Source organism: Hylobates moloch, unplaced genomic scaffold (genome assembly GCF_009828535.3).
Source record: "Hylobates moloch isolate HMO894 unplaced genomic scaffold, HMol_V3 SCAFFOLD_4, whole genome shotgun sequence".
NCBI lineage: Eukaryota > Metazoa > Chordata > Mammalia > Primates > Hylobatidae > Hylobates > Hylobates moloch.
In genome coordinates, this window is record NW_026652279.1 from 88220808 (window position 1) to 88240335 (window position 19528).

At 36.3% G+C, this 19528-nt stretch overlaps 1 protein-coding gene across 7 annotated transcripts in view; it reads right to left on the minus strand.

The window, feature by feature from the left end:
• The window catches only part of PDS5B (PDS5 cohesin associated factor B), a 190245-nt gene that overhangs the window by 50208 nt on the left and 120509 nt on the right, over positions 1-19528 (minus strand). For all 7 annotated transcript variants that reach the window (XM_032150509.2, XM_032150506.2, XM_032150511.2 and 4 more), the window contains exons 18-19: positions 14463-14568; positions 11390-11550 (exon numbers count right to left, since the gene is read on the minus strand). In XM_032150509.2, coding sequence (XP_032006400.1) covers positions 11390-11550; positions 14463-14568 — 267 coding nt within the window. The remainder of the gene's footprint in view (positions 1-11389; positions 11551-14462; positions 14569-19528) is intronic.

Below are 19528 nucleotides of genomic sequence, written 5' to 3' on the forward strand. Positions count from 1 at the left end.
AGTCATGACTTATACATTAGCAATTAGTACCCACAGGACTCGTGTTGTGATTTCTTAATACCATTCCCATTAAAGGGAACCAGAGCCCCTCGGAGATTGGCCAATTCCAGGTCTGGGGCAGAACAAGTACAAGATGGTCCTGGAATATCCTGTCATACAAGATAGCAAAGAAATTACAGAGATTATTGGGATTGTTCCAAAGGACTCAGGGACTAACTTGAAGAGGCTTCCAAGATTATACACGGGATAATCTGGGCATCAATGCATGCGATCACTATAACTGAATGAAACACAAATATGTGTAAACCCATTATGATTTTTTTAAAAACAACACTCAACTGGTCACCTTTGGAGGACACTAGTCCTTTTTATTTTGAATACTACTAAATAACATTCAAAAAATCAAGCATTTATTCTGCCTTTCCTAAAAAAATATAACACTGGGAAACCAAAGAATCGGTAAGAATTTACTTTTTACAAAAGTATTCAGCTAGGAAATGAAGACGACTGACAATAAGAATATCAAGACTGACTACTAATATCAACAGCTGCAAACATCATAAACAGAGAGATGGCCAGCTATTATGAGCCTCCTGACAGGAAAGCATACCAATCTTATAAAATAGTCCTGTAAAAATAAAAAAAGTTGAACCAGAATCCAATCAGGTCTCTGGATTCAATCATCATTTTAGAGAAAATAAAGAAATATGGCCAGGCACAGTGGCTCACATCTGTAATCCCAGAACTGTGGGAGGCTGAGGTGGACAGATTGCTGGAGCCCAAGAGTTCGTGACCAGACTGGGCAACAAGGTGAAACTCTGTCTCTACAAAACAACATAAAAATTAGCCAGGCATGGTGACATGCGCTTGTAGTACCAGCTACTTGGGAGGCTGGGTGGGAGGACTGCTTGAACCAGGAGATCAAGGCTGCAGTGAGCTGTGATCGCACCACTGCACTCTAGCCTGGGCAATAGAGCAAGACCCAGTCGCAAAAAATCAAAACAAACAACAAAGAAGAACCTATCAAATTATGTCTAAGGGATAAAATTAGCAAAAATCAGTCTATGGGAAACTCTTCAAGAGAAACAACCTGATTCCTCCTGCAAGCGGAGTGAGAGCTAAAGAGAAAGCCCACAAGAAACAAGATACTTAAAAGACACAGCAACCAATCACAATGTATAAATCTTACTTGCAACCTGAATCAAACAATTTTTGAGGAGGAAGGGTGGCTTGAGCCCAGGAATTTGAGACCAGTCTGGGCAACATAACGAGACTCCATCTCTACAAAAAGTTTTAAAAAAAAAATTAGCTGGATGTGGTGTCTGTGGTTCCAACTACTGAGAGGCTGAGGTGGGATGGTCACTTGAGCCCAGAAGTTCAAGGCCACAGTGAGCTACGATCTCACGACTGCACTCCAGCCTGGGCAACAGAGTGAGACCTTGACACAAACAACAACAAGAACACATTTTTTGACAAAACCAATTGGACATTAACTTATTAGTGTTAACTGTGTTTGGGATAAAGATATACAGATGAAATGACAATATCTGGGATTTGCCTTCAAATGTAAGAGGAACAAGGGAGTGTATGGAGGCACAGAAAAAATAAAGATGGCTATAAGTTTATTCATTGTTAAAGCTGGTTGGTGAATACCTGGGGATTTGTATTCTCTCTACTTCTGTATATGTTTGAAAATTTCAATAATAAAACGTGGAATAAAATTCGTATAACTAAACCACTAATCTTTTAGTCTATGGTTTGTGGTTTCTCTGTGAAATAAAAGATTATTATTCTGTGGTTACTTCAGTAACTAAACTTCATAGATAAGACCTATCTTCTCATAAATCAGATTTGATAATGCAAACACCTATAATCTAAGAGAAAAATTATTGTTCACACTAGCAGCAAGTTTAGCTGAGATTTTTCAAGATAGTTATGTGAAACTTTTAGCTCATCCAATGTTTTACATACTCACTTATTTTAAAAGAAAACAAACTGAAACAATGAACACAAAGAAAAAACAATTTTAAGAATTCTGCAGTACTAAGTCAATGAAAATAAAGAACCACCTATGCTGACTGCTTTTCCTATTAAAAAGAATTTCTTATTCCCCCATTAAATTGACTTTCGACCTTCGAGTTCAAGTTTTTTCCTTGATAACAATCATACCAATATAGAAAATGAAAAATACATTCAAATTGAAAAATACATGAAAACCCTAAAGAAAAAACTCAGCGTATCACTACCCTGAAACAATACTGTCAACATTTTGGTGAACACTCCTAAAATTTCTCTAGACATATTATTATACAGACATTAATAAGTAAGGATATAAAATACACAGTATTTGGAAACATTTTTTTCAACCAACAATGTGTATAGAACCTCATTTGTCAAATATTGCTAAGCACTATTCTTTTTAACAGTCACATAGCTCTCAGTGTATGTACAGTGTATGGCTATACCAAAACTAATCTCATACTGATAAGCATTTTAGATTTAAAAATTTTTAAAAACACCTTAACAACAATACCATGAATATCCCTGTGCTGGCTGTTTACATACTGTCTCTGAGCTTTAAACCTATCCTTTCATAATCTGCTCAGAGATCCTGAAGCTGTAAATCTGCAAAGAGCTGGTTTCCTATTAATTTCTTTCACTACAAGACACTAGAGCTTCTTAAGGTGTTCTGAGCAGTAGTTTCACTGCTCCCCACCAACAGCCAGGTCACGCTATACTTTGGCAGTCTGTTAGGTGATACTGACAGGGCTCCTCCACCTCTTAACGTTACTTCTTCCCAATTATCCCACCAGCTCTAGAGGTAGTAGCTGCTTCCACCAATTTGTATCTCTGAATTACCAATGCAATATTTTTCTCTTTTGTCCTTTAAACATCTGTATTAATTTGTTTAAAATACAGTCATGCATCACTTAATAGGGATACATTCTGAGAAATGCATCACTGGATGATTTCATTGTTGTGAGAACATCATAGAGTATACTTACATAAACCTAGATGGTATAGCCTACTACACACCATATGACCTATTGCTCCTAGACTACAAACTTGTACTACATATTACGGTACTGAATACGATATGCAATTATAACACAGTGGTAAATATTTGTATATCTAAACATAGAAAAGGTACTGAAAAAATATGGTATAAAAGATAAAACTTGTGCCCCTGTGTAGTGCAGCTCCATCATAATCTTACGAGACCACCACATACATCTGGTCTATCATTAACCAACGCACCACTATGCACTACATGACTTTATACCTAGTATAGTTTCTGTTTCTCTGACTGAACCCTGAGCTATATGATAGATTATGTGCACATCTTTTCTAATTATCTCTGGGGTAAGTTCCTGAAAGTGCACAGTCAAAAACTATACACATTTTAAGTTTGCATATATTACCACATTACCAACCTAGAAGCATAGCATCATTTTATACTCCCACCAAGACAGCATTGTTGGAATGCTAACTAATACTGGTTGCATCACGTAATTGCTTTTATTTGTATTTCCTTGATTACATAAGCATCTTTTCACGATTTGGAAGGCTGACAGGACTTCCTGCTTATAAATTTCCTGTTCATTCTCTTTGCTAGTATTCTACTATAAGATTTATATTTGTTATTCCTTCATTAAGAATCTTTAATACATTGCAGCCAGACACAGTGGCTCACACCTGTAATACCAACACTTTGGGAGGCCAAGGCGGGCAGATCACTTAAGGCCAGGCAATAGAGACCAGCCCGGCCCACATGGCGAAATCCGGTCTCTACTAAAAATACAAACAAAAAAAAATTGCCAGGGGTGGTGGCACACGTCTGTAATCCCAGCTATTTGCGTGGCCGAGGCACAAAAATTGCTAGAACCTGGGAGGCAGATGTTGCAGTGAGCCAAGAGATCAAGCCACTACACTCCAGCCTGGGAGACAGAGTGAAACCCTGTCACAAAAAAAAAAAAAAAAGGAGGGGGGGGTCTTTATACATTGCAGGTATTAACCTTTCTAACTAATATATACTGAAGATAGTTTTCCAGCGTATCATTTGTGTTTCCAACTTATTTCATGATTTCAGCTTTTATCTAAATAGTGGTTCCTCACCCCCACTAAAATAAAAGGGCAGAGACTTAGCCTGTCCCCTTTATTACAATGTCCTTGACACCTAGAACTGTACTGTACACCTAGAACCGTACCATACACGGTGGGGCAGGGAGTGGGGGGTAACCCATAGATTTTTTTGCAACAAATGAATTTTTTAAAAATAATACAATGTAGGCCAGGCATGGTGGCTCGTGCCTGTAATCCCAACACTTTGGGAGGCCAAGCTAGGCAGATCACCTGAGCCCAGGAGATCAAGACCAGTGTGGGCAGCATGGCAAAACCCTGTCTCTACAACAAATACAAAATTTAGACAAGCATGGTGGCATATGCCTGTAGACACAACTACTTGGGGGGCTGAGGTCGGGGGACTGATTGAGCCCAGGAAGTTGAGGCTGCAGTGAGCCATGACTGAGCCACTGCACTCCAGTCTGGGTAACAGAGCAAGACCCTATCTCAACAAAATAATAATAGTAATAATAATGATAATCCAATCCATCAATATTTCATTCATGACTTGGTATAAGTGTCCCTTCCTCTACAAACAAGGAAGTTATAAAAATATACTGGTTACTAGTACTTTGATTAATCCATGTTATATACTTAAAGCAAATCCATGTTATACACTTAATGCAATAATTTGTCTTTCATTCTTCTGGAATATATGTAAAATCAAAGTAAGCAGTCTATTTTCCTTTCAAAACTGCTTGCTGATTATTTACTAGGTAACCTACCTTTTCCTGACCAATGTATTTGTTAAGTATTATATCCCCCCATCCACCATTATTACAGCATTGCAAATTTCTTGTACACTTTACTTCTAGGTCTTCTGATGTTTACTCCCATAATAATGTAAATGATTGTTGGTTATATACAGAAAACTTTGGATTTTTATATACTCATTTTGGCTACCCCATTTTGAGTAGTTTTTCAGTTGATTCTCCTGGATTTTCCAAGAAAAAGGAAAGCTTCTTCCTTTCCCACACTTGTATTTCTTATTTTATATTCTTATGTAATTACACTAGCTAATGCTTCCAAAACAATATTAAACAATAGCAGAGATAGTGTGGTTTCTCATCTTGTTCCTGCTTTTACTGGGAATGCTACTGGTGTTTTACATGATGCTGCCCATTGGTTTGAGAGATATTAATTATGTTATGAAGGTATAGATTCCTATCTTATTAGATTTAATTAGAAACAGATTGAGTTTTTTGGCCAGGCACGGTGGCTCACACCTCTAATCCCAGTACTTTGGGAGGCCGAGGTGGGTGGATCACGAGGTCAGGAGATTGAGAGCATCCTGGCTAACATAGTGAAACCCTGTCTCTATTAAAAAGACAAAAAATTAGCCAGGCGTGGTGGCGGGTGCCTGTAGTCCCAGCTACTCGGGAGGCTGAGGCAGGAGAATGGTGTGAACCCGGGAGGCGGAGCTTGCAGTGAGCCGAGATCGTGCCACTGCCCTCCAGCCTGGGCGACACAGCAAGACTCTGTCTCAAAAAAAAAAAAAAAAAAATCAGAAGCCCTTTCAGCATCTATCAAAAATGATCTATTGTATACCCTTTCCCTACTTACATAATAAATTATAAACATAAATAGTAGGCTTACTAATATTATACCAACCCTCTCTGTATACTCCTAAAATTAACCATGTTTGGCCACAATATATTCTCGTTTTATTATTTAAATTCTCTTTTTGCTAATATCTTACTTATACAAAAATCACATATTAGTAAGATTTGTCTTAGGGTTTTTTTGGGGGGGTGGGGAGGATATCTTTTACTAGGTTTTAGTATTCATGTTAGTTATCCTGGCTGTAAAGAAAATGAGTGCTTTCTTTTCTATACTCTGAACAATTAATTAGAATTCCTGGTTTCTTATAGATTTGCAATATCTCCCTCAAGACACAACTTAACGCTGGTGCTTTTATTAGCGAATAATGTTTCAATTTTTTTATAACTAGAGTCTGTTAGGTTTTTGTCTTTCCTTGTCTTGAACTTACATCATTCTTAAAAATCCAGGTTTTCAAATACATTTACATAGCCATATCTAAAAGTTAAATAATTAGAGTAAAATGATAGGCAAAGACAAATCAGAGATATACAAACAAAAAGAAAACAAAATCTAGATTTAGAGGGCATAAGCAAAACTGAATTCCAGACGGAAAAGCATACAACTAGGTAGACAGGGTAACCTCATGATAAAAAAGGGGTGGTACATTTACTGAATCCTGTATACTTAAGTATATCCTTCATTTGCCCCTACTTAAAAATAGCTAGGGCTGCCTAGGAAATTCTTTAGTTATACTGTTTTTTCCATCACAACTCTCCAGCTGTTGAATCATTAACTTCAGAAATTGTATGTGGTTTGAAAAGTAGTCAGCCAGCTTCATTATTTTCCACTGCACTGACCTAACTATGTTGCGGGAAGTCAGGGACCCCAAACAGAGGGACCAGTTGAAGCCATGGCAGAAGAACGCAGATTGTAAAGATTTCATGGACATTTATTAGTTCCCCAAATTAATACTCTTGTAATTTCTTATGCCTGTCTTTACTGCAATCTCTAAACATAAATTGTAAAGATTTCATGGACACTTATCACTTCCCCAATCCATACCCTTGTGATTTCCTATGTCTGTCTTTACTTTAATCTCTTAATCCTGTCAGCTGAGGAGGATGTATATTGCCTCAGGACCATGTGATAATTGCATTAACTACATACATTGTATAGCATGTGTGTTTGAGCAATATGAAATGTGGGCACCTTGAAAAAAGAACAGGATAACAGCAACTGTTCAGGGAATAAGAGGGATAACCTTAAACTCTGCCCGCTGGTGACCCAGGCAGAACAGAGCCATATTTCTCTTCTTTCAAAAGCAAATGGGAGAAATATTGCTGAATTCTTTTTCTCAGCATGGAACATCCCTGAGAAAGAGAATACGTGCCTGGAGGTATAGGCTTATAAACAGCCCCCCCAGGTGCACCTGTCTCTTATGGTTGAGGCTGCAGAGATGAAATAGACTCCGTCTCCCACAGCGCTCCCAGGCTTATTAGGAAAAGGAAATTCCCGCCTAATAAATTTTGCTCAGACTGGTTGATCTCAAAACCCTGTCTCCTGATAAGATGTTATCAATGACAATGGTGCCCGAAACTTCATTAGCAATTTTAATTTCGCCTCGGTCCTGTGGTCCTGTGATCTCGCCCTGCCTCTACTTGCCTTGTGATATTCTATTACCCTGTTAAGTACTTGATGTCTGTCACCCACACCTATTCACACACTCCCTCTCCTTTTGAAAATCTCTAATAAAAACTTGCTGGGTTTTGTGGCTTGTGGGGCATCACGGATCCTACCAACGTGTGATGTCTCCCCCGGATGCCCAGCTTTAAAATTTCTCTCTTTTGTACTCTGTCCCTTTATTTCTCAAGCCGGCTGATCCTTAGGAAAAGTAGAAAAGAACCTACGTGATTACTGGGGCAGGTTCCCCGATATAACTAGTTTTTCTTGGTATTTGTGAAATCACTTTTGCAATCCCTGAAAATTTAGCAAACTGCACCAGTATATTTTCCAAAAATGAGTCTTCATCTCCAGATTCATATTTTAAATCATTCAAAACAAATTTTTATTATTATTCTCTTGAATATTTTCCACTTCCCATTATTCTACTGTCTTCTCCAAAGATGTCAATTATGGTTTTTCACTATCTGCAATTCATTCCCTTTAACTCCATTTTTTCTCTCCAATTTCTCCATATTCTATGCAGATTTCCTCAAGACAAATCTCTAGCTTACTGATTCCATCTTCCACACTGTTTATTCTGCTTCTTGCTACTTATATTAAATTATATTCTATAGTCAATATCCTTAGCTCTTTTTCATGTATTACTTCATTTTTGTTATCTTTTTTCTCTCATGTCATTTGCTGTTTACCTTCCTTGGCAGCTTAAATAACTGTCTAAGACAGTTATTTAAATATTGCTTATCAGTTACTTTGGAATGCTAAGATATTTACATAGGTTTTGTGTTTGTTAACTTGCTTATCTGTATTCTGTTCATTCATCTTTGAGTAAGAAAAATTCTCTCTGGCTTTGCTATTTAAACAAAAGTATAGTTAGCATCTCCCAGATGACTGAACACTTCTTTAAAAAATTAACATCAAAGCTCCCAACTCAGGCTACTGTTGCTTCATCACCTAGCTAAGTAGCATAGGAATGGAAGTTAGCACTAAAGGTAGTAAGTCCTTTTTCTCTGTGTAATTTATCTCCAAATTTGCTAAAACTCTTACAAGGATAACAACCAGTCACTTGAGCTATGTGTACATCACATGCTATGACAGGATCCTCAGTTTTGGCACATCTAACTACGTTTAGGAGAGTCAGACTCCTGAGAGACTAGCTGAGACACAATGGAACTCATATAACTCATCGTTATAGAACCCCATAACTCATCATCATTTTTTGTTTAATGGGTTAAGCGTATAATTTTCTTCTGTTCCCGTAAAGTCGGTAAAAAGATATTTCCTTCATGATTTTCCTTAGTCTTACCTCATCACTAAACTTTGCTCTTCCTGGTAAACAGGTTGACCTAAAGAAAAATACTATGACCACAAAGCCTATTCTTTAGTCCTAGTACAGCTAAAACCAGGTTTTCTTTCTTTCTCTTAAAGTGTGTCCATACAGCAATATCCTCCCTCTAAATTAGCAAATAATAGGACACTTACAGTACACTGCCAATACATATCCCTTGTCAGTGTTCTCACTTTCAATACAGTCTTAATGGCACATCTGGTGCCAATTCTGTCCAGTTTGCGGTAGCTTTACTTAGATACATTTTTCTTTAGGTTCTTTTTAATTATTTTCATGAATTCAAGGGAAGACAGTTTAATCAACATTCTCTTAACTGTATTATTTTTCCTCAAAATCAACTCACCCAATTTAATAATTTAAAACATTAAATCTACAGATACAGTTTATCTCCTGGAAGAAATTATTATGAGTTATTTCATCAAGAACAGTGTGTGCACACTGTAGGAATTCAGTATCAGCTGAGTTAATTCTCCTCATGAGAAGTATCTTAAATATATTCAGTATATAAATCAAATATTTTAAATACTTCAGTTCCATATTAAAGCAATACATTTTAAAATGCTCCATGTACGTTTTAAAACGTCCACCTTTTGACCCTGTTCTTGTGGTTCTACAAATGTATCAAACCATGTTTCTTTAAAATATAAAAGTTACTAGGGAAAAACAATCTAGAATGAAAATAATAAAACCTCCAGGGAATAAGCCAAATTTGAACTTTGTCGATGCTCTAATTAGAAAAGAAACTGCTGTAATGGATATCACACCATAGGCACTGGAGCCAAACAGGCCTAAATTCAAATCCTGGCTCTGTCACTTGCTAGCTATATGACCTGGATCCATTTACCACTGAACATTAGATGCCTCATTTGGAAAACTAGGATAATAACCGCACTTCACTGAATTGTTACAATGTTTAAATGAGACAGTATAATAAGTGGGCATTCAGCAAATGATATATTGTTATATACACTTTATACATAATGTGTGTGTATGTATACGTATTACATATGTGTGTGCGACAAATACACACATACACATACATACAACCAAACTCTCATCTCTGATCTGACTAGGAGAGCCATAGCACCACCCAAAGGGAAGCTTATGCTCTGGGATTACTTAAAAATTAGAAGTCAAGGCCAGGCATGGTGGCTCACGCCTGTAATCCCAGCACTTCGGGAGGCGGAAGCGGGCAGATCACCTGAGGCCAGGAGTTGGAGCCCAGCCTGGTCAACATGGTGAAGCCCCGTCTCTATTAAAAATACAAAAATTAGCCAGGTGTGGTGGTGCAGGCCTGTAATTCCAGCTACTCAGGAGGCTGAGGCAGGAGAATTGCTTGAACCTGGGAGGCAGAAGCTGCAGTGAGCCGAGATTGGGCCACAGCACTCTAACCTGGATGACAGAGTAAGACTTCAAGTCAGTTCCAGACAATAAGGTTTCTTACTCTTGCCAGAAAGACTACTGTTATAAAATTTTAGTATGCTTCTATTACCATTTAAATAATTGCCGGCCAGGCACAGCGGCTCACATCTGTAATCCCAGCACTTTGGGAGGCTGAGGCGGGCAGGTGATATCACCTGAGGTCAGGAGTTCAAGACCAACCTGGCCAACATGGCAAAACCCCGTCTCTACTTTACAAAAAATTAGCCGGGCATGGTGGCGGGTGCCTGTAATCCCAGCTACTCAGGAAGCTGAGGCAGGAGAATCGCTTGAACCTGGGAGGTGAAGGTTGCAGTGAGCTGAGATCACACCACACTACACTCCAGCGTGGGCAACAGAGTGAGGCTCCATCTCAAAAAAAAAAAAAAGAAAGAAAGAAAATAGTAATAATGCCTTTGTTCTATTTATCAGCAGTTTCTAGAATTAAGTACACATGAAAAGAAAGGAATAACAAAAATTATATCTGAAACTCTAATTGCGAGCTAGCTTTACTCTCAGTCTCTTTCTAAGGAAAAGACCCATAGGCAATTCTTCTCCATATAAAAGCATGGTACCCCAATCACAACTAACCAGACTAATAGGTAAGCCAGAAGTGATGAGGTAGAGGTGAAAGCAACCACCTATGACTATGCCAGTATTAGAACCACCTATTCCATCTTCTCTCCAAGAACTAGAAGAGATATACATAGAGAAGTAAGCAGTGCCATGTAAGAAATGAAGATTTATTCTTCTGATTATAAAATCTTGAAATATGGTTATCCCAGGATAACAGCTCAATTTGCAATTATGGGAAATACTGGAACACAGAAAAAATTGCACTGCTGTTAAGGTAAGTATTCCATGCTTCTCTACTTCCCTGTGTCAATTAAAGCACTGCTTCTGAATTTTTTTTGTTTCAGTACCCTAAATCACAGAGGAAACTAAAGAATATCATGGATAGTCCTGATGAAATTCCTTTGAAATTTCCCATCATACCTTAAATTCATATGAATTGTTTATTCTGTGCCATAATATACCAGGGACTATCTAACTGATGCATCAGAAAGATATGCCATGTTTATCCCCCACATTCATGCATCTTCTAAAATACCAATCAACGCTTTCTCCCAGGAAAGGAGAATCTAAACTGAACATTACAGACTTAAGATAACCTAGACAGTTTTTCCTCAAAACTTGAAAGATTCCAATTATTACATAAATCAAGAAATAATTATGTTTCTGATGTCCAGAATATTTCTGAAACTAAACTCAACTCACGATCTGATGTGTGGAAAATCCTCTTCAATTTTGCTTCCTGTATTTTTGAAAATTTGTAGTGCAGCTTCTGCTACTTTTTCATCATCCATTTTCAGACAAGCCAGTAATGATTCAAATGTTTCAGCAGAATGAAATGAGATGGGATGTGTAAATGAGAGTACCTATAAAATGAATCATAAAAATGATTTGTAAAACTTTTTCATCTTTATAATACAAATTCAAAATATTACATATTAGAAATACTATAAATCAAAGTCAATTAAAAAAATTATGTTAACCAAAATCTGAGAGCACTATAAATAAAATTTAAAACATACTCAACTATGTAACGGAAATGTTCTTCTGTAGGAAGATTGTATGAGATAATGAAGTAATTTCTTCCAAAATTAAATTACATGTTAATATAATTTTAGTCAAAATAATTTAGATTTTGATTATTGTTCAGGTTTTTTGGTGGAGAATGAGAGGAGAAAAGGGGACATGAAGAGAGAATTTAACAAAACATCTCTCATCTTCTCAATAAACATCATTAGCAGAGACTGAATAAGAAGAGAATAAACTAGACTGACCAGACAGTAAAGAAGTCTATAAAGTTCCAATGTCCAAATCACAATGGTACGAACATTAGAATAATCATGAAACAGAAAATGTAAGGCAGTAAGTAGACTCTAGAATATATAAAAAATTACATTATATAAATTGTAAGCGATTACAAAGAAGTCAACAGAAAATAAATAGTCCTGGGAAAACTGAATAGCTGTTGGGAGAAAATCAAATTAGACCCCTCGCCCCCACAACACACTTTCAAATTAAATTTCAGATGGGTTGTGTTTAAGATTTTAAAAAACAAAAACAACAAAAACCCTCTGTACAAGATAGGGTTTTTTAAAGCATAAAATAAACAAAAGGAATCAAATGTGGAATGTAAAAAAAACAGCAGGCAGCAGAAAAATATACTAAGTATAATGTCACATTTATAAGTTTCTAAAATAATCAAAATAAGCAACATGTTATTTAGAGATACATACACAGATGATAAAACTATAAAGAATATTGAAAGAATAATAAATCCAAAATTCAGGACAATGATACCTGGTAAGGGGATGTAAGTAGGCAAGAAAAAAAGACTACTCAGGGAACTTGAACAGTATTTTTAATATTCAATTTAATTTGACACTCTATTTACTTTTCACTTGTATTCACTTGGTTACTACACTTCATAATTTACATATAAGAGAATACATGTTTATACATATATCAAATATGTCCCAGGAAAAAGCAAAGGAAATAAAAAGCTCATTTAAATCAGTTAAAAAAAAAAAAAAAGATAGAGATGTCAGTAGATGTATGAACAAAGGACAAAAATGATGAATTTATCATAGGGAAAACACAAATGATTAACATACGGATGGTGGACCTCACTAGTATTAAATATGCAAATTAAAACATTATTTTTGCTTATCAGATTCGCAAATCTTTTAAAAATGTATTATATTCCATATTTTGAAGGTTAAAAAGACGGGTACCTTCACATACTAGTGAAGGGATTATATATCGGTAAAATTTCCCTGTACAGCAATCTAAATATATATTGCTCCAAGAATTTTGAAAGTGGTCACTCTCTTTAACTCAGTAATGCTCTCCTAGTTTTCTAAAAAATAAGATATTACCAAGAGATCTTACGTAGAAACATTCAGCTTAGTGTTGTTTGTAAGAATAAAAGTAGAAAAGTCAAAATATTCAACAATAGGAAAATACTAGTGATACAGAGAAAGGAGAGTCCCAAAGTGAGGATTAGCCGGCAAGGATTCTTGGCTTTGCCAAGGAAAGAATTCAAGGGCAAGCCAGTGATAGGGTAGAAGAAAATAGCTTTACTGAAGCAGCAGTCTTACAGCTCCGGAGGTGTTACGTACACCTCTATGACTGCTTCTGCAGAACAGCACTATCCCATAGGTAGGATGCAGAGAGTTGTAGCTCAGGGCAGTTTTACAGTAATATTTATACCTACTTTTAATTACATACAGACTAAGGGGCAGTTTATGCAGAAATTCCTAGGGAAGGGGGAGTAGCTTTTGGGTCATCAGGTCATCACCAAGGAAAGGGACAGTAACTCCCAGGTATTGCCATAGCAACGGTAAAGTGACAAGGCACGTTGGTGGGTGTGTCTTGTGGAAAGCTGCTTCTATCTTGCCTTTGTTTTAGCTAGTCCTCAATTTGGTCTTGTGTCTGAGCTCCGCCTCTGGAGTCCAGTCCTGCCTCCTACCTTGGTAGGATAGTATGATACCCCAAATATGGGCTAATCACCATTTCAAAAATGTTTATTATTATTTTTACTATGAGCTAGGCATGGTGCTAAGAAATTCATGTACAAGCTTTAACGTCCTTTGCGAGACAAGTACTTTATTATTATCTCGATTTCATATGAGGAAGTGAGGCAAGTAATGTGGTCAAAGGCAGACAGCTACTAAATGACAGCTAAAAACCAGATCTGCTTTAGACACTCTTAAAAAAAAACTCTTGAAAAACACCGAGAAAAATGCGTATACTTTAATAAGGGAAAATAGTCAAGGATACAAAATTATATATTCAGTTTGATCTCAACGATCCCAACTATGCATTTGTTGAAGATTAAAAGGAAACAAAAGAAACTAATGTTTATGGATGATCAACCTATGTTTTTTATAATTTTATATAAAGTTGTCAATAATGAACTAATATTTTTACAATCAGTAAAGGACAGAATATTTTATGAAACAAAAAAAAAACAGAGTTTTAGAAAGAATTTGGCTCATTCTACAGTAGAGTTGTACCTTCTTTGCTCACTAATGACACCCTGAATTATATTCCACTATTTTAATATAATTAGTACTAGGCTAGATTATAGCATTTAAACCCCAAAATAATCAGATTACATGTAAGAATAAATATGCAACTTCTAAATCATCTAAAACAACTGAGAAAATTTTACTTTGGATTATACAAACTTAAGAAGAAAACATCAAGAACAAATAATATAAACTGTATACGTTAAACAGATATCTAATTAGGCACTTAATTTTAAATAGATACTTACCTTAAGCAGTTCAAGACCTGCTCTGATGGCTTGATCAGTTGGAACACCCTCATCTTCATCATCTGCTGTTCCATCTATTGATTTGTTCACTTGTTTAATAAGAGCACTAAAATATGACCAAAAAAGTCATTGTTTCAAATGTTACTAGCAATGTCTAAGAAAAATAATCCTGTGTTACATATATGTGCACATACATATATATACATATCCGAACCAAATACAAATTTGATATAGCTGGTTTTTAACACTACTGCAAAAGAACTATAGTATTTTCAGATGTTTCTTTTCAAAAACAATTCTTTTCCCTTGCCCATTCAAATGAGGTCAAAATGTTATTCAATTTGCTCTTTATTAATGCTATCAATATCTTTATTATCATCTTTTCCATGGCAGGTCTGAGCCCAAACACATAAATGACAAATTATTTTTAATTACCTAAAACTGATTATTAGTCCAGCAAGTAGAACAATATACACAGAAATAGAAAAGGATAAAGGAAACATTAAGCACTTCTGAACCATTTACCAAATATTACTGTGTGTCAGGCACAGCTGTCAGAGTCAGAAATATACCTAGGCCTCCTCCTAAAAGGTGTAAGAATACCTAGGTAACAGACATACAATAAAACCTCATTATAACATCAGAAAAGGAACTACAATAGATCAAAAGGAAACATGATGTTTTCAAGCTTTCTTCTAATAAAAACAAGCTTATTTTATTTATTTATTTATTTATTTATTTATTTATTTATTTATTTATTTATTTATTTTTGAGACAAAGTTTCACTTTGTCACCCAGGCTGGAGTGCAGTGGCGTGGATCTCGGTTCACTGCAACCTCCGCCTCCTGGGTTCAAACAATTCTCCTGCCTCAGCCTCCCAAGTAGCTGGGATTACAGGTGTACGCCAACAAACCCAGCTAATTTTTATATTTTTAGTAGAGACGGGGTTTCACCATGTTTGTCAGGCTGGTCTCAAACTCCTGACCTGAAGTGATCTGCCCGCCTTCGCCTCTCAAAGTGCTGGGATTACAGATGTGAGCCACCATGCCCGGCCAAGCTTGTTATTTTAAAATAAACATCTGTACCCAGGCACAGTGGCTCACTCCTGTAAACCCAGCCACTTAGGAGGCTGAAACAGGAGGGTCACTTGAGGCCAGGAGTTGAAGACGAGGCTGAGCAACATAACAAGACCCTGTCTCTACATAAAATTTAAAAAATTAGCCTGGCATGGTGGTGTGTGCCTGTTGTCCCAGCTATTTGGGAGGATCACTTAAGCCCAGGAGTTTGAGGTTACAGTGAGCTATGATGCACCACTGCACTCCAGCCTGGGTGACAGAGTGAGACTCCATCTCTAAAAATATAAATAAACATTTGTAATGCATTGACAATTATCTAAAATAATCATTTACACTGTTGGGTGAGTATTTGTCCTTTTTATAAAAAACACCACCAGAGACAGAAAACATACCAAAATACAAGAAAATTCAATTATTCAATGTTCCTTAAAATGTTTAGTAAATATGTTTCTACAAAAATATTATATATTCAAATTTAAGGTCAAGTTAGGAGTTAAATATATCTGTCCCCATTATAGGGTCCCCTTAAACTGATCATCTCTTTAACAGCTGGTATTTCCGAGGGTGTTTTCTCTTTTTCTGCTCATTTTCCCTAATCAACTTATTCTCTTATCTCCAACTATTCCAAATACAAATCTTCAATCTGAATCCTCTTTTCATATTTTCAGTAGCCCCAAGATTTTTTAACCTAGATATACTGCAGGAATGAAAACTATCACATTTCCAAAAGTAAACTCATTTTCTTCCACGACTGAGAATATGAAGCTCTCAGTCAAGTGAAGCAAGTAAACAGTAAGTTAAAAAACACATTAAAAAGATCATCAGAGAACAAGAGGGACTACAAAAAAAGGCCACAACAAGAAGAAAAGTTCCATAGCCAGGGTAATTAGGAAAGGGATTTCTGAGGAAGGACAACTGAACTACTAACAGCCAGGCACATGAAAATCTATGGGAGAGCACCTACCTGAAAGATCAAAGAAAATCAACTGAAAAACTATTTTAAAATACCAAGAATTCAGTGGGGTAAAACAAAACACTCAAAAATCAATAGCACTTTTCTGTATCAGCAAAAGCTACCTAAAAAAATAGAGAGGAGAAATCTATTCACAATAACAAGTCAAAATATGAAAAAAAGCTAAAAAGTTGTAATGTACAGAATCTCTATGTCATTTGGTATGGGACAAGATTCCACAGGTACATACTAAGTCTCATATGGAAGAATTAATTAGTGCTTGGGAACAGCCAATAAATTTTACGGAAGGAGGGATGAAAGAACTTCCTCTAATGTATCACAACCTCGGAAGACTAAAGAACCAGTGAATCCAGTAAGGATCCAAACCATGTAAGAATTTATGCTATAATAAAGGAACACCTCAAATCAAATGAGAATCAATTTCTCTGTAAATGGAGTTCATACAACTATCTACCATGTGCCTTTGAAAAAGACTGGGTCATCGCTTCTCAGCCTTTTGGCTAGGATCAAGTGTAAAAAGGACTGGGTCAAGACCGGGGCACAGTGGCTCATGCCTGTAATCCCAGCACTTTGGGAGGCCAAGGCGGGCAGATCAGTTGAAGCCAGGAGTTCGAGACAAGCCTGGGCAACACGGTGAAACCCCATTTCTACTAAAAATACAAAAATTAGCTGGATGTGCTGGCACATGCCTGTAATCCCAGTTACTCATAAGGTTGAGGCGGGACAATCGCTTGATCACAGCAGGCGGAGGCTGCAGTGAGCTGGGATCAAGCCACTGCACTCTAGCCTGGGCAACAGAGTGAGACTTACTCAAAAAAAAAAAAAAAAAAACCAAACAAAAAAAAACCAGACTAAGTCTCTATGTCCACCTTACACTAAATTCCAGACTAATTACAGATTTAAACGTAAAAAAGCAGAGCTATTAATATGATACCAAAGGCTGAAATAAACCACAAAGGAAACGACTGACATTTACTTATACAATGTAATATGTGTTAATTGCAAACAGATTTAAAAGGTGATTCAACTGCGTGAACAGCCTTATTTTATAAAGCATTCTTATAATCAATAAGAAAAAGACAGTTTCACTGAGTCCCTATGGAAAAATAAAAGGCATTCTCCAAAGGGATAAAATTAGCGAAGACATAAAGGAAAAAAAAAGTTGAACCTTATTAATAATTGCTCAACTTTTCTATTTGAAACACAAAAAAAATTTTTAAAGGGTACATCTCTTCATTCACCTACAAAATGACAAATATTGAAAAAATTAACAGCCACTGTTAGGAAGAGTCAGATGAAACGGACATTCACTGACTACTATAGGGGACTAAAAGTAGAATCTTTGTGTACAGTGTAGTGGTTAACCAAGTGGGCTCTAGAGACAGACTTCCTAGGTTTAAATGTTGTTTTCCGCACTCCAGCAGTGGGGAGGTTACTCACCCTATGTGCAATTTACTGCTCTTTATCTGTAAAATGGGAATAATAATAGTTCCTATCCATGAAGAAAGAAGTTAGTTAAAACATAAATTCTTAGAATAACACCAGGCACATTATAAAGCACTAACTGCTACTTGTTTTTATTGTTTATGTTTTGACATATCTTCTAGATCACTATGACCTTCTGATTCCTAAAGCCAAGATCTATTCCTGGTTTTCAGTCTCTTTGTCCACCATATACTTTACTTCTGAAAACCTCCTCCATCTTAACTCAAAACATTACAATAACCTGGTCTTCTTACAGTTCTACAATTTCTCTACTGTAAAAAAAATTTCCAAAGTTCTGTCCATGATCTTTTTACTTCTTTCTATACAATCTGAGCAGATTAATCCATTCTCATAGTTTCACATTAAACTTGATAGGCCTTGATTTTTTTTTTTTTAATTCTTTGTCATGTACAAGTAGGAAGCACATCCTTTCTCGCCTCCTTCAAAAACAGCTCCTTTCATTCTTTTCAAGGTACTACTATTCTCCACATCATTTGGACTTGAATCCTAATATTTCTGGTTCTTCCTTGCCTTTATTCCCCATATCCAGTAAGCTGGCAATTTTTTAGGTTGTTGTTTTAAAATTTCCCTCAAATATGTTGTCTCCTTTCCATTCCACTACTAGCCATAGACAATTAAAACACCTTGGCAATCTATCTCTTCTACTTCCCTCCTCCTAGCCATCATCTCAATCATCCATAGTTCTCAACAGATAAAGTAAAAGGAAGCTCAATGTTAAAGGCTGTCACAATCTGCTCCCAATCTGGCTTTTTAAGGATCATCTCATAACAGTTTCATATGATGCCACATTAAACTATAAATAGATGGCAATCATTTTCTAAATATCCCTCTTCTTTACTATCAAATAAGCTTAATTTATGTTAACCTCAATGGCAAGAATGGCACTTCTATAAAAACAGAATCTTATCCATTCTCCCCTCTTAGATGAAATATTACCCCTTAGAGATATCCTCTTTCAATACTGTGAACTCTATTTGCAATAATCTTACTGAACTGATGTGAAATCTTTATTCCACTACTGACAGAAGGTATAACAGCAGACTATGCTTTGCCAGTACCTAAAGAGTACTGCCTTGAATAGAGAAGGCATGGGATTACTTACTTAATAAATTTGTCTGATTCAGAGTCTTTCTCTTACAAATACAGAGGCTTCTACTTCTTGTCTTGCTTTTTAAACCTCAGAACTACCTCTTCAAATGAAAACTGATACAAGAGGAGTCCAAAGTGACTGACAGGTAACCAAAGTAGGGTCTCTCTATTTGTAAGGGGTCAATGACCAAAATCTACGCCCAATGCCTTCCCCAACAAAACATCTCCAAAAGGGTTTGAGTATAAGATGAAAAAATCATTAGTATTATTTATTTTAGATTATAATATATACCCCTCAAAGAACACTACTGATGACTAACTAGTAAGTCAGTATGCCCTATATATATTGTATAAGTACTTTATTTTTTCAACCAGAGGAAAACATTTTAGGGAAAGTTTAAAAATAAAAAAACACTTCTTCC